Raw genomic sequence first — 23398 nt, 5'->3', positions numbered from 1 at the left:
GGATGAGGACTGCGCAAAGGTAGGAATCTGTGGCTTCACAGAGGGAGATTGGGATGTGGCCTCTGCAAGCTTCACAGAGGGAGACTGGGATGTGGCCTCAGCAAGCTTCACAGAGGGAGATTGGGATGTGGCCCTGGCATGCTTCACAGAGGGAGATTGGGATGTGGCCCCGGCAAGCTTCACAGAGGGAGATTGGGATGTGGCCCTGGCATGCTTCACAGAGGGAGATTGGGATGTGGCCCTGGCAAGCTTCACAGAGGGAGATTGGGATGTGGCCCTGGCAAGCTTCACAGAGGGAGATTGGGATGTGGCCCCAGCAAGCTTCACAGAGGGAGATTGGGATGTGGCCCTGGCATGCTTCACAGAGGGAGATTGGGATGTGGCCCTGGCAAGCTTCACAGAGGGAGATTGGGATGTGGCCCTGGCATGCTTCACAGAGGGAGATTGGGATGTGGCCCTGGCATGCTTCACAGAGGGAGATTGGGATGTGGCTCCGGCAAGCTTCACAGAGGGAGATTGGGATGTGGCCCCGGCATGCTTCACAGAGGGAGATTGGGATGTGGCCCCGGCAAGCTTCACAGAGGGAGATTGGGATGTGGCCCCGGCAAGCTTCACAGAGGGAGATTGGGATGTGGCCCCGGCAAGCTTCACAGAGGGAGATTGGGGTGTGGCCCCAGCAAGCTTCACAGTGTTGGCCATCCTGCTATGCATATAGATGCAGATTGAGTATGTTATGCGTGTCTTGGTCTGAGAACCTGTGCTTTCACTGTGGGCACGTGTAGAAAGAAAGATTATCTACTTTGCCTCGAACACTCTTTGAAATATGATCTGTTGTCAACCATGTGGAAATGGAGCCAACAACCTGTTTGAACACAGCTCCTTTGTCTAAGTTATGTGTATGATGACAACTGTGTTATTTTGACAAATTGCCCAAAATAGGCTTTGTTTTTGAACACCAGTTATTTTTGAAGTTCTTTATTATACAGAGTGATGATCTGTTATGCCACACAGCTGTTCCCACTGCTCAGCCAAACCTTTCCCCATGTTAGTACTGTATTCTCCCTTTCACTCTTCAAAACAAAAAACAAAAATCTTTTGTTTTAGCCTCCCTTCCCCCCAACCCAATCTACTTAGGATGGTCATTAAAAATATTCAAACACAAAAGTGTGCCTGTATTTTTCACCAGACTGACTGGAAACTACGTTCTTCTTTTGGGGGAGAAACTGGAGCCTCGTGCGTCACAGACTGAATCGAACGTCAAAGAAAGTCAAATCGCACGACCCTGTGGAAAACTAGATTCGACTTCTGAAGGAAGGGCTGGGCGCAGACACGCTGTGGGGGTGACGCCAGGCGTTGCTTGGAGTGGTAGGGGGGAGGGGCTCAGGGGGCTATAGCCCCAAGTCTTTTGGTTGTAGCTCCGGGTAGAAGCTCAGGAGTTACAACCAAAAGACTAGCTAGCTCCGAGTCTCGACAGTCCCGACATTAGTGTAGCCCCAGATCTTTTCCAGACCTAGCAACACCCCATGCCACGAACAGGTTGCGCTCTTTCCTTTTCTAAGGGATGTGTCATGACCAACCGCCGGCTGGCCAGAATAAACACGGATCTGCGTGATTTTACTGAACCCAAAGGTTTTACTCCCAAAAGTTTGATTTATTTTTTATTTTCCGCAAATATATATATGGGAGGAGACCCCCCACAGCCCCCACCCCACCTTACCCCTATACATTTTTTATACACTTTACCCCCCACTTATATATATGCGGAAAATTGGGGGTCGGATTTTTGGGAGTCGAACTTTTCAGTCCTTTTGTACAATACCGATAAACACAACATGTGTATCCATAACAGATTCGTGCTCTCAAACCGTGAACACTAGGCACCCCCTAGGAGCTGAGGGCAACACGGTGGTGGATACCAGATGCCATCTCCTCCCCGCCTCACCTGTCAGGTAGAGATGCTTGATCGGAGTCTGCGCACGGAGGGAGCTGATGACCTCAGCCTGGAAACGGCTTAAATCGTGCTCTGCCCCATACATGTCGCCACAGGGAGCTGCCAGGTAGTGCTGGTTTGTGAGCGGGGTCGCAGCGTCCATAAACTCCACCTGTGGCAAAGAAAAAGGACTCAGGAATTCAATACACTCATTATTCCATTCATCCCTCACCCCTCTTGGTCCTCTGTCCTTCCAACAGCCTTCATCTCCCAAACCTGGGCCATCATCCCACTGGTGCGTGCCGTCATTTAAAACCTAGTCTTCTGGAGGTAAGTGGGACCAGTAAGGCCATGTATCCTTTCTCTGACCCCTCAAGCAAGCCCTTCTAGAAGATAGGACTATTCAACATGGCCGACCGAGAGGAAGGGCTAGGGAAATAAGGAGGTAGCGGCCGACAGATAAACAAACAAGAGGAGGAGAGTGGCACTGATATACTGATGTACGGGTAGGGAAAGAAAGAGGTGAGGGATTGAGTGAGTCAGTGACTGAGTGAATGGGTGAGTGAGTGATCACTTATAAACCACATAGGACACAACCGTTTTATGATGTTGAGAAGAAGAGATATGAGAAGGAAAGGGGGTTGGGTTTTATAGCCAAAACTAGAGTCTGCCTGACAAGTTTTGACTGAATGTAGAGAATTTGGCCCCTTATATATGAACCTTCTCGGACCCTTTGCTGCAAGTTATGACGACATTAAAGCAGACGGTTTTTGGTCATATTACCTCAACACGGGCAATACATCTGGACATATTGCACTTTATTGAGTTTGGAAGGGGGTCATGGCCTCAGGCAAACTTGACAGACCACACCAATCATAGTAGGGGAATTGGTAACAAACTATTTACGCAAAGGTGTAACTAATTTTACCCCATATAAATGTTGCAGCTTAACATGCCGACATCACAAATGTAATTGTGATCTTTTTTTAAATTTGTTTTACATTAATTTATTAAGTTGAATATATGAAACAACGAATGGATGTATTTAAACATTATGTAAGTGGATCTGTAGATTGTATATAAGGTGTTTTTTTTAGACTTTGGTACTGAAATTGTATATAGGTTTCTTTTTGTATGTGAAAGTTCTTTGAAGTACACACAGAAATAAATAATATAGCCACATTGTAAAGAAAACGGAACAGAAACAGTAACAACAGACTAGAGAAGAGAGAAAGAAGAAAAGAGAAAATGAGATGAGAGATAACATGAGGAAGAGGCGGAAGATGGTTGAAAGTACAAAGAGAAAAGATAGACCAATGAAAGAATAGACACCCATAGAAGAGTGAGGGAGTTAGACACGTGATGCTGAGGGGGGGGGGAGATGCCCAGAGAGCTAGCAAGATAGACACATGGTTCGATAGAGAGACAGATTGATAGAGATAGATAGAGACAGAGGGATAGAGCAATGGAGAAACAGAGAGCGATAGAGGGATAGGCAGAGAGATAGAGGTAAGGAGAGATAGAGATTGGGAGGGAAGAGACAAAGAGGGAGGGAGAGAAAGAGAGAGATGGGGAGATAGAAGGGGAGTGATAGATAGATGAAGAGATAGCAAGATAGATAAATAGAGAGGTAGATATGCGGACAGAAACACATATAGTTCAGAGGGATAGATAGCGAGAGAAAGGGAGAGGGAGATAATGCAGAGATAGATAGGTAGATAATAGCCAGCCTGCTATCTACACAGATAAATGGATAGGCAGGCAAGTATTACAGAGAGGGACAGATGGATTGATAAATAGTTTAGCGGCAGAGAGATAGGCAGGTAGATAGATAGATAGATAGATAGATAGATAGATAGACGGCCAGTCTAGTACAGAGGTAAGTGGATAGATAGATATATAGCACAAGGGAGAACATAGGGGTCAAGACAGCTCCCCTGTCAGTCGATGATTACTATGTATTTGACCCCAGAGGAGCAGAATAGCCAGCATGTGTGGCTAAGCATTCTGCTAATGTGGTATTCAGATGTGTTGCCTGGGAGATGCCAGCCTAAAGTTCAGAGAGGACAATGTGACTGTTGTTTAGATGCAGAATGAGTGCAGCAGGTGTAAAGGAATCGCCTGAGGTGGGTATTAGGAAACAATGATTGATATTGTGTGTGTCCTGCAGGAATTTCGCCAGCACACATTCTCCGTACAGTGCAGGGTAAGGGGTATGTGGATAGGCTCTCGGGGGGCTCGTGTTATGAAAGACTTTGTAAGGGACTAGAGAATCAGGCTGCAGGCTCTACAACTGTGCTATTTTCTGTTCAGTTTCTGTTTTTTGTTCTTTATTAATGTTTGTGGATGTGATTAACATTGTGTGGTTTTAAGCAGCACTATCAACCAATCAGTGCCCAGCAGTGCTCAGCACACAACATGTCATATTGCCTTGGTGCTCTGTGACTGTCTCCAGGAAGGAAGAACATTTTGACAGACAAATTGGTGTATTACTGCGACAAAAAGAAGCTACTAAAAAGGAAAGTTATAGAATTGCACTAACATTGCAAACAGTCTCTTTTGAACATGTTGCAATGTTCGTTTCCAAAGAATACTCCACTATATATAGAACACCTAATAAGAATGTTTCAAGTCTTTCTGAGGCAAGCATATCATGAAAACCTAGAATAACCATACACATTGTTTTCCTTGTGTATACCCTTATTAGAACTCGAAGGGGCACCATTGCAACTAGGAGGCTGATTTGCATAAAATCAAATGGCATTTTCGGGACATCAGAATGACCGCCAATCTTCATAGTTGGCAACTTTGGATAGAAGGGTTGTTTACTGGCATCACTAAGTACAAAGCCGGGCTTGATGCTCATTTCTGTTTTTATAACATTCACCCAAATATTAAGTGTTTGTAACTAAGAACCATATATATTAATCCAGACAGCCTTCTGCTTTAGATGTGAGGCTAATATGGCTAACATATGTGTCAATCCGTGGGGGTCTAGGGCCCAATAAGACCTGAATATTAGAAGAGGAAGGGCTGAGAGGGCAAAGCAGGGACAGTGTAAGGATGTCTGTGCCTATGGGGCTGTGAGCTTGCGTTCCCATGCCCAGTTCCCATCAAACATATGTCCATAGACAATTATATATACAGAACTTTAAATCGTAGTCTGTTACTAGAATTAATATAACTGCATTGGAATGTGTGTACATATATATTTAAGCAATAGGCCCCAAGCAGGTGGGCATTACCACTTCAGGCAATGCCCCGGGGCCCATAGGTACAGGCCCGAGAAAAGCGAGGGGCCTATTGCTATTAGTACCCTGGTCCATAAGACTGGGGTACTAAGAGCATTTATAACCAAATGTCAACAAAATGGCCACCGGGGAAGGGAAAATGGAGTTTGTATTCCCTTTCCATGGTGGCCATTGAAAATAAATGTAAAAAGGTAAACAAATAAAATGGCCACCATGGAAAGGGAGAAGGGACTACAAGTAGTCCCTTCTCCCTTTCCGTGGTGCCATTCAAAAAATAGGGAAACATGTACACAAATAAAATGGCTGCCATGGAAAGGAGAGAAGAGACTATGAGTAGTCCCTTCTTCCTTTCCATGACGTCCTGTCGTGGATCGGGAGCGGGTGCACTGGGGAGAGAAGTGTTCCCAGCACATCAGCTCCCAAACTGGACAAAAAATAAGGTAAGTGGGGCTGGGAGGACGGGGAGGGGATTCTTTGGATTGGCACGTGCGGGGGGAGGGAACAACACTTAACTCGATCCCCAGTCGGGGAAGATGGCCGCCTCCAGCCGTGTGGTGGCTTGGAGCAGGGATTACCCCGTTCCGAGCCTCGCCATTGGCCGAGTGGCTGCTACACCCCCCTGCCAGCGACAGAAAGGAAGAAAGGTTGTGGGGGAGAAGGGGAGAGGGACTCCCGGTTCGGTAACACACCTCGCCGAGTACTAATCATTGAAAAACCCTTCGTTAAGATGCAGTTAAGTTAAGCAGATTTGACTAAACCCTTGAAATTCAGCGGGTGTGGGAAGTCATGACCAGCACGTGGCGCATTCCCGTTGATGTCCCCCATAATGCTATGTCCCCCATTATGCCATTTTGTATCTCATTGTGAATCCCTGCTCTTATAATATGTTTGTGCTCATGGGCTTTGCAACAGGAACACGCCGTAGGAAGAGGTTAACAAGCTTTATGCATCATCACAAGTTAACAGAATTACTATCACTGCATGGGGTAACGTTAACCTATTGCACAATTCAGTGTTCTTGTTATTCCCCAGTCTAGGAATACTGCAGGCAGTAATTCCGCCCAGGCTGCTATGCCATTGTGATTGGATGGCATTGTGAGTGAATGTAATACTAAAACTAATAATCAGGCTGCAAAACAGACAGTATTTATTTTCAAATACCAAATGATTTACCTCTACCGCTACACTCATAATGAGGCCCGTATGACTCAACGGAAAGCTAATGTCAGACTACCTCTTGGCAGCACTCTTTCGATCTATGCAATCTGACTATACATTGATAGGGAATGCCATGCTGAGACTTAATTCATCTTTACAGATATACTGCACCTCCTTTCACCAGACCTCACACTGCTTTATAGACAGGTAACTCAATGTACATCTACTTTCACCTGACCTCACACTGCTTTACGGACAGCTAACTCAATGTACACCTCCTTTCACCAGACATCACAGTGCTTTATAGACAGGTAAATCAATGTACACCTCCTTTCACCAGACATCACAGTGCTTTACAGACAGCTAACTCAATGTACACCTCCTTTCACCAGACATCACAGTGCTTTACAGACAGCTAACTCAATGTACACCTCCTTTCACCAGACATCACACTGCTTTACAGACAGCTAACTCAATGTACACCTCCTTTACCAGACCTCACACTGCTTTACATATAGGTAACTCAATATACATCTACTTTCACCAGACCTCACACTGCTTTACAGATAGGTAACTCAATGTACACCTCCTTTCACCAGACATGCCACTGCTTTACAGACAGGTAACTCAATGTACACCTCCTTTCACCAGACATGCCACTGCTTTACAGACAGGTAACTCAATGCACACCTCCATTCACCAGACCTCACACCGATTTACAGACAGGTAGCTCAATGCACACCTCCTTTCACCAGACCTCACTCCGATTTACAGAAATATAACTCATTGTTCAGCTTCTATCACCAGAACACACACCACTCTAAAAACGGGTTATTGATTCTACACCTCGTATCATCAGACTCCACACCACTCTACAGGCAGGTTATTCATTGTACACCTTGTATCACCAGACCTCGCACCACTCTACAGGCAGGTTATTCATTGTACACCTTGTATCACCAGACCTCGCACCACTCTACAGGCAGGTTATTCATTGTACACCTTGTATCACCAGACCTCGCACCACTCTACAGGCAGGTTATTCATTGTACACCTTGTATCACCAGACCTCGCACCACTCTACAGGCAGGTTATTCATTGTACACCTTGTATCACCAGACCTCGCACCACTCTACAGGCAGGTTATTCATTGTACACCTTGTATCACCAGACCTCGCACCACTCTACAGGCAGGTTATTCATTGTACACCTTGTATCACCAGACCTCGCACCACTCTACAGGCAGGTTATTCATTGTACACCTTGTATCACCAGACCTCGCACCACTCTACAGGCAGGTTATTCATTGTACACCTTGTATCACCAGACCTCGCACCACTCTACAGGCAGGTTATTCATTGTACACCTTGTATCACCAGACCTCGCACCTCTCTACAGGCAGGTTATTCATTGTACACCTTGTATCACCAGACCTCGCACCACTCTACAGGCAGGTTATTCATTGTACACCTCGTATCACCAGACCTCGCACCACTCTACAGGCAGGTTATTCATTGTACACCTTGTATCACCAGACCTCGCACCACTCTACAGGCAGGTTATTCATTGTACACCTTGTATCACCAGACCTCACACCACTCTACAGACAGGTTATCCAATGTACACCTTGTATCACCAGACCTCGCACCACTCTACAGGCAGGTTATTCATTGTACACCTTGTATCACCAGACCTCACACCACTCTACAGACAGGTTATCCAATGTACACCTTGTATCACCAGACCTCGCACCACTCTACAGGCAGGTTATTCATTGTACACCTTGTATCACCAGACCTCACACCACTCTACAGACAGGTTATCCAATGTACACCTTGTATCACCAGACCTCGCACCACTCTACAGGCAGGTTATTCATTGTACACCTTGTATCACCAGACCTCGCACCTCTCTACAGGCAGGTTATTCATTGTACACCTTGTATCACCAGACCTCGCACCACTCTACAGGCAGGTTATTCATTGTACACCTCGTATCACCAGACCTCGCACCACTCTACAGGCAGGTTATTCATTGTACACCTTGTATCACCAGACCTCGCACCACTCTACAGGCAGGTTATTCATTGTACACCTCGTATCACCAGACCTCGCACCACTCTACAGGCAGGTTACTCATTGTACACCTTGTATCACCAGACCTCGCACCACTCTACAGGCAGGTTATTCATTGTACACCTTGTATCACCAGACCTCGCACCACTCTACAGGCAGGTTATTCATTGTACACCTTGTATCACCAGACCTCGCACCACTCTACAGGCAGGTTATTCATTGTACACCTTGTATCACCAGACCTCGCACCACTCTACAGGCAGGTTATTCATTGTACACCTTGTATCACCAGACCTCGCACCTCTCTACAGGCAGGTTATTCATTGTACACCTTGTATCACCAGACCTCGCACCACTCTACAGGCAGGTTATTCATTGTACACCTCGTATCACCAGACCTCGCACCACTCTACAGGCAGGTTATTCATTGTACACCTTGTATCACCAGACCTCGCACCACTCTACAGGCAGGTTATTCATTGTACACCTTGTATCACCAGACCTCACACCACTCTACAGACAGGTTATCCAATGTACACCTTGTATCACCAGACCTCGCACCACTCTACAGGCAGGTTATTCATTGTACACCTTGTATCACCAGACCTCACACCACTCTACAGACAGGTTATCCAATGTACACCTTGTATCACCAGACCTCGCACCACTCTACAGGCAGGTTATTCATTGTACACCTTGTATCACCAGACCTCACACCACTCTACAGACAGGTTATCCAATGTACACCTTGTATCACCAGACCTCGCACCACTCTACAGGCAGGTTATTCATTGTACACCTTGTATCACCAGACCTCGCACCTCTCTACAGGCAGGTTATTCATTGTACACCTTGTATCACCAGACCTCGCACCACTCTACAGGCAGGTTATTCATTGTACACCTCGTATCACCAGACCTCGCACCACTCTACAGGCAGGTTATTCATTGTACACCTTGTATCACCAGACCTCGCACCACTCTACAGGCAGGTTATTCATTGTACACCTCGTATCACCAGACCTCGCACCACTCTACAGGCAGGTTACTCATTGTACACCTTGTATCACCAGACCTCGCACCACTCTACAGGCAGGTTATTCATTGTACACCTCGTATCACCAGACCTCGCACCACTCTACAGGCAGGTTATTCATTGTACACCTTGTATCACCAGACCTCGCACCACTCTACAGGCAGGTTATTCATTGTACACCACGTATCACCAGACCTCACACCACTGTACAGTTTACTCAGTGTACACCTCGTATCACCAGACTCCACACCACTCTACAGGCAGGTTACTCAGTGTACACCTCGTATCACCAGACCTCACACCACACCTGCACGCCGCCATGGGACTGACTAACTTCCAAAGCCTGCGTAACAGGCATCGGCACACACCAGTCTAACTAGATACCTGACTACACTACCCACCCCACTGAAGGCACTAGCTGGCCATCACACCAGCCTGCAACCCACCACAAGGCTAATCAGATGCTACCTAGCACGCCTAACGCGCCCCCCATGATTCTCACTACCACCGGCCGGGAATAGATTAGCTATATCTCTTACTCTACATGTACCCTACCATCGTGCCACACCTAATAGGTACTTTGCCTCCCAATTCTTGCAGTGGTGTCCCAGCTTCCTCACTGAAGTTCCAGCAATTATTTTTACTCCGGTAAGAACCCGCGTCTAACAACTGGTCAGAACTACTTTAGCATAGTTCATCGGAACTTTTCCCTCTTTTCTTCCCTGCTTTGGTCTCATCCTTGGTGCAAACAACTGATCACTGTGTGCATTAACCATTTGGGGTGACAATCAAACTGCCTAAACTTGAATGCATGGTTATTTACAATCTTTACTGTCACATCACCTCACCTTCGCCATGAACAAATGTGAAATGTATTGGGTGACAACGGCACTCATGACCACCATGTACCTAAAATGTCACCCAACACTTGCACATCACCACAGATGCATAGCCTTGTTAAAGACTGCGGTCAAAACACGTGTTGGCTTTTTACCCATGTGACCACTACTACATGTGCTAAGTTATCCACTCGACCGTATGTGCCCAATAAATCGCGACTATGAAACAACTATGGGTGTAAAGACCCCTTTTTCAAAACAATCTAAACAATCTATACCCACAAGATCTGAATGAAATCCAGCGCCAATACATACAGGGTTTCCTACCAACTCTCACTCTGCAGACAGGTTACTCATTGTACACCTCGTATCACCAGACCTCACACCACTCTACAGACAGGTTATTCTGTGTACATTTCGTATCACCAGACTCCACCCCACTCTACACACAGGTTACTCATTGTTAGCCTCCTATCACCAGACCTTACACCACTCTACAGTTTACCCAGTGTACTCCTCGTATCATCAGACTCCACACCGCTCTACAGACAGGTTATCCATTGTACACCTCGTATCACCAGACCTCACACCACTCTACAGACAGGTTATCCAATGTACACCTCGTATCACCAGACCTCACACCACTCTACAGACAGGTTATCCATTGTACACCTCGTATCACCAGACCTCACACCACTCTACAGACAGGTTATCCATTGTACACCTTGTATCACCAGACCTCGCACCACTCTACACACAGGTTACTCATTGTTAGCCTCCAATCACCAGACCTTACACCACTCTACAGTTTACCCAGTGTACTCCTCGTATCATCAGACTCCACACCGCTCTACAGACAGGTTATCCATTGTACACCTCGTATCACCAGACCTCACACCACTCTACAGACAGGTTATCCAATGTACACCTCGTATCACCAGACCTCACACCACTCTACAGACAGGTTATCCAATGTACACCTCGTATCACCAGACCTCACACCACTCTACAGACAGGTTATCCATTGTACACCTCGTATCACCAGACCTCACACCACTCTACAGACAGGTTATCCATTGTACACCTTGTATCACCAGACCTCGCACCACTCTACACACAGGTTACTCATTGTTAGCCTCCAATCACCAGACCTTACACCACTCTACAGTTTACCCAGTGTACTCCTCGTATCATCAGACTCCACACCGCTCTACAGACAGGTTATCCATTGTACACCTCGTATCACCAGACCTCACACCACTCTACAGACAGGTTATCCATTGTACACCTCGTATCACCAGACCTCACACCACTCTACAGACAGGTTATCCGTTGTACACCTTGTATCACCAGACCTCACACCACTCTACAGACAGGTTATCCATTGTACACCTCGTATCACCAGACCTCACACCACTCTACAGTTTACTCAGTGTACACGTTGTATCACCAGACTCCACAATACTCTACAGATAGGTTACTCATTGTTCACCTCCTATCACCAGACCACACACCACTCTACAGACAGTTTTACTCATTGTACACTTCGTATCACCAGACTCCACACCACTCTGCAGACAGTTTTACTCATTGTACACTTCGTATCACCAGACTCCACACCACTCTGCAGACAGGTTACTGATTGTACACCTTCTATCACCAGACCTCACACCTCTCTGCAGACTGGTTACTCATTGTACATCTCATATCACCAAACCTCACATCACTCTACAGCCAGGCTATTCAGTGTACAGTTCGTATTACCAGACTCCACACCACTCTACAGCCAGGCTATTCAGTGTACACTTCGTATCACCAGACTCCACACCACTCTACAGACAGGTTACTCATTGTTAGACGCCTATCACCAGACCTCGGAACTCTTCCCAGATTCTCGTTGACAGCCAGGCCACACACAATACTGGGCCATGCATCTTTAGATGTCAGTGACTGAGACACAGGTAAGCATTGAAATTGAATAAGACGCACAAGGGCTCATTTTAGTGAGCATCAGGGCTATTATGCATAGACATACACGTAGGAGGGTCCGTGTTGCTGAATTTTGGTCATTTGCACAGTGGAATGCACAAGTGCAGGGCAATAGGTGCTGTACACGCGTGCAGATTTTACAATGGATGCCTGTGTAGTACACCTGCTTTTTGCTGACGCATAAAGCCGGCAGACCCCCTAAGGAGCCTCAGCATTTGCACCCGCATGAAACACAAGTTGTCTTCCGCCCCTCCACTCCGCCATACAAAGGGATGAAAATGATCCCTGGCGTGAATGCATGGCACAAAAGCCATACGCAAGGGTTTTTTCCCAATCCATGTTATTATGTCTCTGTAGAAAATGAGCTTCATAATGCAAGTGAACAACCTGTGATTACAGCAGCCTGACACTGGAGGGCGCCAGCTGTTCATCACATTAATCTCAAAAAGTTCATGAACCTGTGCGGCCGTTAACCTTGGTGGCAATGGAACAGGGCTGGGGCATAGGGCGTCCAATTGTGCTTTTATGTCTGTTTATATAACTGAATGTGTATCAGTGTTTCAGTACATGTGGGAATGTATTTGTTTACCTCACTCTTTGCCTGATTCACGGAACGTTTTCCTAAGGGATTGCACCATTATAAAACACTTCTATGAATCAGGTTGTGCGCATGCACTCTTTCTACGTTTGTGTTTGTGTGCACGTCTGAATATCTGTACTGAACGAGTTTTTGTTAAAAGCTGCACAGATGTGTTAATGTGTGAACATCGTGTGTCAGTGTTTACGTGAATGTGTTGCAGCGTGGTTTTAAACATCTGTTGCCCGGTTTCTGAGTGCTTTTGGTAATGTCTGTGTCTCCACGTGTAACTGCCCTTCTGTGTGTTGATGGCTGTGTAAATAACTTTGCCTGCATATGACTGTGTGCCTGTTTGTGTGAATGTCTGTACGGCCATTTCTGTGCGCATGCATGACCATCAGTGTTTAATGAATGTATTTTTTGTGAATGCTGAGCACGGTGGGCCGTGTGTGTGTGTGTGTGTGTATGCACACATGTGGGTGTGTCATTACAGAGCTGTTAGGCTGGGTTACATTATCATTTGTTTGCTATGTCAAGCAATGCATGTTTCTACTTTGTGGCTGTGTATCCCTGTCCTGCTTTTGAAATGCCATGCTCTTCTAGGTTTTGCATGCAACACTGTGTTCATTTGTACTCTCCACGTCATGTTTTTAAACTGCAAGAACATGCTGCGAGATGTTTTTCTGCTCGGGTCACTGGGGCTCATTACAAGTATTTTTAACAGATAATTGCCGACAAATTGCAAACATGTGGGTAATAAAGCTGTTGCTGGTTGGCTCCTTGGTTGTGTCTGCCCAATGGCCTGAAAAGGTATGCCATATTGGATGGAGTCAAGTATTTCATCTGAGAACCATGTTTACCCAGTGTTTCAGTTTTTACCAATTTAACAGAAGAGGAGGCAAGAGTATCAATAATAGATGAAATAATGGCTTTGTATTGGCCAACCAAAGTATTTGTACAACCTGAAAGCGGCTGGTTCGCTAACGTAGGTTGGGCAAGTTCATAAAAAGCTGTAGGTGTCATTTTACGGTTGTTCCTAAACGTGTGTTCAGCATGAGGATTGGAGTTCAACCTGGTCACTTTAGCCAGAAGGTCCATCCAGAAAGAAATGAGGCAGTGATCTGACCAGGGACATGTTAGGACTTCAAAGTTATTCAAAGATAAACGATGGGAGAGCACCCATTCCAAAATAAGTCCTTCTCTATGAGTAGGGGTCTTTATACATTGGTACAGGCCATAAGTCTCGAATGAGAGAATCAGATTGGTTGCTTCAGGATCATCTGCGCTATGCGTCCACTAACTGAGATCACCAAGAACAAGTACATAGGAGGAGGATTTAATAAAACCACCCAGAAACTTAAACAGCTGTTCTTCAAACAGTGGCCTATGTGAAGGTGGGCGATAGATGGTGAGAAAGCCGATAGTGGTGTTGGAATCCATAGCAATTCTAATAAGGATATATTGGCAAACATCAATAGTAGAAGAATTGCAAGTAGGTGAAATAAACGCACCTCTTTTGATGACTGCCGTGCCTCCACCCCGACCAGATGGACGATCAGTCCGAAAGATCTGGCAGCCATTGCGAAGGGCAGTGGCAGCAGTATGGTTAGTCCCATCAGAGAGCCATGTTTCCGCGAGGCATAAAACTTCTAAGTGCTTGGTAAGTAATAGGTCAGAGACCTCCTCAGCGTGTCTCACTAGGGACCGCGTATTCATGAGCCCCACCTTAATACGGGAGGAAAGGTGAAAGCTAGTCCCCAAATGGCCCTCACAAGCAATATTAGTAGCCCCATCATTAAAAAGGGGGAGGGGAGTCCAAGGATGCAACCTTTCTGAATCAGCGGGGTCAATGTCATCATAAGGACTAAAAACGAGAACCACAATGCAAGGGCAGAGTAGCAGAAACAGTTTGCATTGGTACAGTGGTAGTAACAGAAAAAGAACCTTCAGCTGCACAGGCCATATAGGATGGTGATCACTGCATCCCTTAGTTAAAGGAATACCTGGCGAGAGGCAGCGCCCTCTTTAAGGATTAAAAGATGCGGTGCTGCCCCCGCCAGGCATCCCTTAATGTAAGAGATACATGGATCATCATCCTTGAACCCTAGGGTGCAAGGGTGATGATCCCTGCAAAGGGATGCCTGGTAAGGGTCACCAGCACCATTAAGGAAGAACAGGGATGGTGTGACCTCTTCTAGGCATCACTTTAGGTAAGAGCTGCAGGGATTAGTACCTGCTCCCTAGGGGGAGAGGATGATGATCGCTGCAGCCTGGCGGGGGTCACCTGCACCCCATTAGACCATTACGCCGGGGCTTGTTAAGGGGGCATGGCTTAACAGGCTGCAAGTGACCCCCACAGTTAGGCCATGCCCCCTTGACAAGCCCCAGCTCATTATCCCATGCCACGTAAAGCACTGCCCTTACCCTACCCTTAGTCCTTTTCCTCCCTCAACAGACTAAGATCTGGACACCCAGTATGGTGGCACAATCCATCAATTCCCAGACAAGCAAGGTGCTGTGAAACTGCTACAGTGGTGATTTGGCGCAGTTTAAAAGCAAGTTAATGTAACATAATATCTGTGCGTCTAATTATGAGTGCCTAGGCCAAGGTTTCTCTCTGTGTTTGCCCTAATGCACTGCAGTGGTACACATCCGATCTCCAGAAAAAGATTATGGAAGTTGGGAGTAAAGGATTGTTTAGGGAGCAGTGGACCAAAGTTCTCAATTATGAATGGCATATTTTTAGGTATGTAAAAATATATTTTAGTTTGAATATATAGCTACTGTTTCTTGTAATCAAAACTTACTTTCGAGGTGGCCATTCCTGTAGCACAAATACGTTTTTTTGGACTATTGGCCAGATTGTAGGGAGTACATTATACAGGTAAACGTCTAGAGTCATGGTTACTATGTTTGTCTGAATATCTATATATCTTTGTAAGCAATGGTGCCTAAAATCAGAAGGCTCTAGTGTATGTGTGTCTTTGACTGCAAAATACTTTGTGGCCTGCAAAGGGACAGGTTTACTGCATTGTTGTGCTGTGAAATCAGTAGGCAGGTTCTCCCAGGAAAGGAGGAGCTGTGTGTTTCGGTAACTTGCTCACAAGTCTTCTTCAGGACATATGCTCTGGCTACATTCTAACTGTAGCACTGGGCTCTCACAGGCCTGGATTCTTAGCTATTGGCTGTGGGAGGAATGTACAGTCCTTTAGAGGGAGGGGGTTGCTGCACATTTCTCTATGTATAGCAGGCCCTGAGAACAGAAGTGTCCTGCAGGGGCATTAAACCAGATCTTGTTCGGGTCACCCTATAAGGAAGTGACAATGGGCCATCACTGACACAGATCAGCAGCTTGTGTAAGAACACTTGTGAAACGCATGTGTGACAGAGAGCCAGCTTTGTACTGGGAAGGAGACAGTGCAGTGGACTTTTCACATCCTTTGCACAATCTGCCTATTTCTCCCTAATTGGAGTGTGTCTTTGAAAGACTGGATCTATGTTCACCAAGTCTGAGTATAACTGGACTTGGTTTTAAGTGCAACATCTGCTGTGTAGACACATGACAGAATGTCTGGCTTTTGATGACAAATTGAGCCTGCAACTTCCTTAAGTGCCAGGCTATTATGCAAGTCTATGCAACAAGGACGAGCATACTCATTCTTGGCACTTAAGGGTTTAAATGTTCGCTAACTTACGCTATCAATTCAGAGTTTACGGTTGACGGGCTGGTAACAGTCTGCCAGCCCGAGCCTAAGTAGGCCGAAGTGGGTATGCAGTCTTTTTAATGAAAATGGTATAAAGAATGAACACATATCGAATATTTTATAACAAAACACTTTATGAAGAATGCACTTAGGGGTGGGGTAAAGGGTTAAATCTTGCGGGGAAACGATTCACGTTGTTTTTTTTTAGGGTTTGGCAACAGGGGTTTGGTGGATCCCCCCACCCTCCCAAAAAGAGTTATATTTTTCATTATAAACGTTTCGTTATACGTGCATTCTTTATAAAATGGTTTGATATAAAGACATGTAACCAAAGCCGAAGTGAAGCAAGGGCCTCGATGAGAGCTTGGGGCCGTTACTGACCCTGTCCCAGGGATGTCATTTAGGGGTCACCAGAGGTCGCAACAGCGACCTCTGAGTTCTCATTTGCGACCTCTGTGGACTCCCTTGCGACCTCTTAAAAAAAAGTTTTTTAAAAACCTTTTTTTTAATGCAAGCTCCTGGTCTGTGGCCTGCATCAGGGTGGCTTCTGGAGTAGCTGGCTTTCTTGTTCAGCTAGGTTCATTAAAGGTTTATTTCAGGCACACTTCAGGGGTGAGTCATTGATTTAGTTTGTTCTTAAACGCCTCAACTCAGCCTTTCATCCTTCTGAGGTCAATAAATGAGTTCCAACACAGGTTGGGTGATATTGGGTGTGTATTTTTTCTATATAAAGCGCTTAAGCGTAAGTGCTATATAATAACACATCATTATCATTTGGTCATGGACGTCTGCTTGCAGTTTTGAAGTTTGAAGTTTTGTTTATTTATAAAGCGCAAACCAGGCCCCGAGGATACCGGGCGCATAATCTTACAAGCAAGTACAGTAGACAGAGCATACACAGTGAATTACACACAGAGATATATACAATGAAAATGGACAGCAGGAAATACAAAGGCAAATTAAGTTACACATGGAGGGTATGTAAGCCCCTAGCTCATATTGCAGGTGGCAGGTGCAGGTCTGTGGCGAGGAGTCTTATAACTCATGGGAGAATAGCCACTTTTTGGCATTGTTCTTGAAGGTTTGGAATGACGGTTCAGCTTGGATAGTAGTAGGCAGTGTGTTCCAGAGTTTGGGGGCTAAAACTGGGAAACTCACGCCACCCGCTTTTTGGAGTTTGAATCTAGGTAGGGTGAGGCTGTGGGTTTGTGCTGCTCTCGTGGGTCGAGCGGAGGTGTATGGTGTAAGGCGGGAGGAGAGATAGGGTGGGGCCATGTTGTTCAGGCATTTGTGGGTCAGGGCTAAGGTTTTCAAGGCAATTCCTTGTTTTACCGGGAGCCAGCCAAGGTCAGCTCTGACAGAGGAAATGTGGGAGCGTCTCGGGATGTTTAGGGCTGCCCTTATGGCATTATTTTGTACAGTTTGCAATTTATTGAGGTTGGACTGACTGGTTCCAAGGTAGAGAGCGCTACAGTAGTCAATTTTGGCCATAATGAGCGTTCTAGAGAGGGTGATGCAGTTGAAGGTGTTTAGGAAGGGTCTGCAGGCGGTGATAAGTTTGCAGGTGTAGGCAGATGCCGACCTTACTGCATTTATTTGTCTGTTCATTGAGAGTGTGGAGTCAAGGTAGACACCTAATGTTTTAGTGTCATTAGAGACCTTGATATCATTGCCCTCAATAGTGAAGGACTTGTAGGTTTGATCTAGTTTGTTAAGACAATAGCTTGATCCAAGTATTAAGAGCTCGGTCTTATCGTCATTTAGGCAAAGTTCGTGCTGTGCCATCCAGGCCTGGATGACCAGGTAGACATCATTCACGGCTTTAGTGTCTGTAGTGTAATCGCCCGTGATGGGGATGAGTATCTGGGTGTCATCCGCATAGTTTGTGTAGGAGACACCCAGATAGTCAAGCACATCGAAGAGGGGCTTCGTAAATACATTGTACAACGTAGGGGACACGCAGGAACCTTGGGGAACGCCACAGTGAATAGGGGAGGGGTCTGCTGAAGCTGTGGGTGAGAAGACCCTCATACATCTGTTGTTCAGGAAAGAGTGGATCCAGGAATTGACCGAATCAGAGAAGTGGGTCGCGGTTTTGAGATGTTGGCACAGTATTTGGTGTTGACCAAATCAAAGGCCGCGGAGAGGTCCAGGAGAAGGAGGAGTGCTAGCTTCCCATTGTCCTTTAGTGTCTCCATCTGAGTTTTCAGATCAATCAGGGCTGATTCAGTGCCGTGTTTAGGACGGAAACCTGATTGTCTTGATCCCAGGAGATTATTAGATTCGAGGTAGTCTTGAATCTGCAAGTAGGCTGCGCGGTCCAGGATTTTAAGCAAGAATGGGACTGTAGTGATGGGTCTAAAATTAGTTGGGATGTTGGGGTCAAGGGAGGGTTTCTATGAGGAGTGGGATTACCCACACATCCTTTAGGTTATCTGGGACTATACCTGACTTGAAGGAGGCTTTTATAAATGCTGTGATGAACGGGGCTAAGTCGTGGGATTCTTCCTTGATGATAGGAGCTGGGCAAGGATCGCCTTGGCAGTTGGACGGTTTGAGGTTATTTATGATTTTTTCTACTTCCGAGGTAGTGAGCGGGGAGAAGGAGAAAGGTTTATGAGGGGGATTGACTAGAGGCATATTCAGTAAAGGTGTGGTCAGAGGTTGTCCAGTCTGTAGTGATTTTTGTTTTTCGCTGATTTTAATTTGGAGAGTAGCAATTTTACCCAAGAGTGCTCTCTGGATGTTCGTGCACCAGATTCTGTCTTTGGTACACGGGTCAGGAGGGGGTGCCGGCGTCTCAAGTTCCTTAAGGATTTTGAAAAGTTCCTTAGTGTTGGACTGGGCAGACACAATACGGTTGTTGTATGAATCTTTTTTAGCCTGGAATATGGCTTTCTTATAGTTAAGGGTGGCTAGCAGAAGACTGTCCTTATGGGTGTCGGACAGGTGGCTTTTCCAACGAGATTCTGTGATGCGTTTCTTTTTATGTAGCACTCTGAGTTGGGAAGTGAACCACGAGTTAAGGTGAGCACGCTGTTTGGATCTCCTGAGTTTAAGCCGGGCAATAGAGATAACAGCTGCAAGCACTGACTGGTTGTACATGTCGGCTAAGGTGGTAGGGTCCGAGCAAGTGTTGAGTGCGTTATTAAGGGTGGGAAGGATGAGGCGGAGTAGTTTTTCGGTGGTTATGTATTTTTTATTTCTCGTGCGGGTGGCTGGGGCGGTAGTAGGTGAAGGTAAGGAAGTGGCATCAATGCTGAAGGTGATAATATGGTAATCGGACCAAATGCAAGGGGCGTTCGAAAGTACACTGATATTGCAGTTGGAGGCACTAAGCCAGTCAAGGATCCGTCCTTTAATGTGAGTAGGGTCTTGTATTTGGTGAGAGAAGCCTAAATCTGTTAGGGTGTTGGCGAGGTCAAAGGCCGCAGCATCGTTAGCGTCTTGGTATCCTAGATTAAGGTCGCCAAGAATGATCATTTGAGAGTTAGGTTTTACTTTGTCAAGTACTAATGCAGAGATGTCGTCCGCAAAGGAAGTAGGAGGGCCAGGGGGTCTGTAAATTAGGTGGATGGTGACCGTTTGGTTGGTTGTGAGTTGGAGTTTGACAGAGAGTAACTCTGCAGATTCCAACTTAATGCTGGGAGTGGTTCTAAGTCCTAGTGAGTTTCTGAAGATAAATGCAATCCTCCACCTCTTGAGGTGCGGTCACATCTGATGATGGAGTAATTTGTGGGTATGGCCAGCGAGAGTGCAGGGCCTGATGTAGCATGTGGCCAGGTCTCAGTGATGGCGACGAGGTCAAGTTCCTGAGTTTTGATCAGATCAGCAATGTCCACGGTGTGGGCAGCTAAGGACCTTGCTTTGATCAGAGCAGCCTTCATAATGCCGAAGTTACTTGTTGAAGCAAGGTTGGGCTGGGGGCAGTGGGGCGTAGGTAGGGTGGACGTTGGTTGGGGAGGGCTGGTCATCAAGGTTTTTGGATGAAGGTCCGGGTACCTAGGGTGACCCTTCTTACCCATAAGTCTAGCGCCTAGTCTTGTGTTTCTTAGGGCGGTAGGGCAAGGTTGGTTGGGTGTAGGTTTCTTAGCGAAATGGTCAAGCCATAAGGCTGGCGTATTGAGGTAGATGTTGTGGATCTGGGGGGCCATGCTTGGGGAGGTATCGGCAGGGATGTGGGTGGCGGCCATGGATGTGGAGTGTAGGGTACTAGGTACTACTAATGTGGAGAGAGTCCAGGTGGATACCCAAACTAGGAGTGGTACTTGTAATATGGAGAGCAGAAGCCTTAGGATGGACAAGCGTGATAACATGTTACCAGAGTTGGAGGGGTAGCACAGCGCGAGACTAAGTGGGAATTGCTGGTAGAGCTGCATGTTACAATAGGCTGGGTAGTAAGGACATCCAGATCAGGGTGCAGGCAATACTGATACTGGGTCAAGGTGAGAGTATGGGTCTAGCAAGCAAGGATCAGAGTCATATACAAAGGTACGAGTCAATTAGGCGGCACCATGAAGTTTAGGCAGTGCAAGCGCAGTAGGCTGGCATCAAGTATGCGCAGGTCAGTGGCAACAAGTTTCAAGTACATCTGCATAAAGGAGTGCAAAGTGCGGCGCAGTTAAATTCAAATTTCAAGCATATCAGGTAATACTGTGCGGAGTGTGGCACATCTAGATTCGAATTTCAAGCATAACAGGAAATAGCGCAGGAGGCAGCACAACTGGAATCAGATATCAAACATATCAGGTAGTACTGTGCGGAGTGTGGCACATCTAGATTCGAATTTCAAGCATAACAGGAAATATAGCGCAGGAGGCGGCACAACTGGAATCAGATTTCAGGCATATCAGGTAATACAATGCGGTAGGCAGCACAGTAGAATAAAGTCTGAGGTGGCACCATACGGCGTAGCTGGGATCAAAGTCATGCACCCTTCGGGGAAGTAGACTGTACATGCAGCAGGTAGCGTCTGGTTGTAATGGTAGGTAGGCTGAGCAGTGTGGGATACAACCCCGGAAGGAGGCGGTGTGCAGGTGCCTCAAGATAGTGAGTGCATGTGCAGAGAAGGGTGGAGCATCAAGCAGAGTGTTGGACCGTGTGGCAGTAAGTGGATTCAAAGGTAGGTGGGAAGCGGACTAATGGCTTAGTCAGAGGCATGGGGATGAGGTGGGGGCTACATCGAACAGCTAAGGCTGAATGAATCGCAGAACACGCGATAATCACACTGGTAGTTAGGCGTGAGTTAGGGGGCCTTACCTTGCGCAGAAAGGTGCGAGCATGCCACTGTTAGGTATATGGTCGGCGGGGACACGGGTATAATGGCATCGACTGGCTCCGGCTGCACTCGGTCAGCTCAGTCAGCGCTGGTGCCTTATTCCTCGCCTTGTTTCCGCAGCCGGCTTCCGCCTGTCGGCGCGTATGATTGGATTAAATCAGATAGGTGGCATCCAATCAGATCAGAGTAATTTGGTAACATGGGCCTATGAACACAGATTTTAACGATACATATGGCGATCCATTCTTGTATGAAATTTACATCACATTATAGTGATATCGTAACCATATTTTTCGTAGCGTATTTATTTGATGCCACTTCTTGTTTTGTCAACGGGTGAAGGGTCATGTTCCATCCTACCCGCGATATCACTTCGGGGTGGGGTCAAATGACATCACTTCCTGTGATGTTATCAGGGGTCAAGGGTCGTGTGATGTCACTTCCGCTACCCCTGGCATTTTGGTGAAATGACATCCCTGCCCTGTCCATCACCGAACAAGGGGATGCTATCTATTTACACCCTGGGGCACCATCCTTGGTGCAGATAGAGTGTTTTTCTTTTCTTCTTTTTAAGGGCACCCAGCCTCACACAACTTTTGCATGCCTTTTTCTCTTAAAAAACAAACTACAAAAAAGTCTGAGGAGGAAATGGTAAAGAGGCATTGTCCCTTTACTAGTTCTATGATGAGGAGTTGGCAGCTGGAACAAGAGAACACATAACTGTCAACATTTGGAGTTACCAAGGCTGGTGAAAAAAGAAAATGTTTTTGTTGACAAGTGAGAGCCCGTTGATGCCTGTGGACAGACAAGGGGATTGTGGGTGAGCCAAAAAGTTTTGAGACCGAGCAAGGGCGCTTGAGAGACCCGGTAAGGGGCGGGGGCGGTGAGCCGAGAGGAGCGGGGCACCACAGGGTGGATTCAGGACTATGGGGTAGAGGAGGATGAGGGCATAGGCTGCTAGGCCACTCTAGGCAAATTAAAGAAGGCAGCGGCTAGAGAGAGCTGGGGCATGAGCTGATACAAGCAAAACCCACCCATGTTCATGCTTCTGGGCACTTCGAGATAGGCCCTTATGTGTTCACGTTTCTGTGGATTTCCCGGTTTTTGTTTGATATCTGTGTCCTTGCTTGTGTTCATTTGGGTTTAGGTTTCCTCAAAACATATTTACAGTGATAGCACAGGTGCTGTCTCAGTTGAACTATGCAAATTAGTCATTTAAGGGTCATCAAAGGTTTTTGTTGTTAGACCACTTCCTTAGAGTGCAGACTTTGCTCCTCTGCCTTTGATGGGCCTCTGTCACTCTGACCATTTTCCCCCTCTGTCTAGTGTCCACAGGTTGTCTCTTCACCATAGGCTTCAGTTCAAGGGTCGCGACTCGATCTTCGATGGGGCTCGGCCCCTCCCACCATAATTTCCCCACTTTTGTCCAATGTCCAATGCATGGTATTTCACCATAGGCTTCCCAGCTCAGCTTCCGATGGAACCCCTGTACCCCACCATTAGGATTTGTAAGGGAAACAGTGGAGTCATTGGGGACACGGTCCTAATGAGGGTCATGAGCA

The 23398-nt window shown here is 46.5% G+C and overlaps 1 protein-coding gene across 1 annotated transcript in view; it reads right to left on the bottom strand.

Annotated features, from left to right (window-relative positions):
• Window positions 1–23398, bottom strand: part of LOC138521474 (all-trans-retinol 13,14-reductase-like) — a 194836-nt gene that overhangs the window by 46828 nt on the left and 124610 nt on the right. The window contains exon 10 of the mRNA XM_069634354.1: window positions 1943–2102. Within this exon, the coding sequence (XP_069490455.1) occupies window positions 1943–2102 (160 nt within the window). The remainder of the gene's footprint in view (window positions 1–1942; window positions 2103–23398) is intronic.

The sequence above is a fragment of the Ambystoma mexicanum genome, chromosome 13, assembly GCF_040938575.1.
Source record: "Ambystoma mexicanum isolate Mex_15411 chromosome 13, UKY_AmexF1_1, whole genome shotgun sequence".
Lineage (NCBI taxonomy): Eukaryota > Metazoa > Chordata > Amphibia > Caudata > Ambystomatidae > Ambystoma > Ambystoma mexicanum.
The sequence above is the reverse complement of the archived record's forward strand: the minus strand, read 5'-3'. Positions and strand labels throughout refer to the sequence as shown.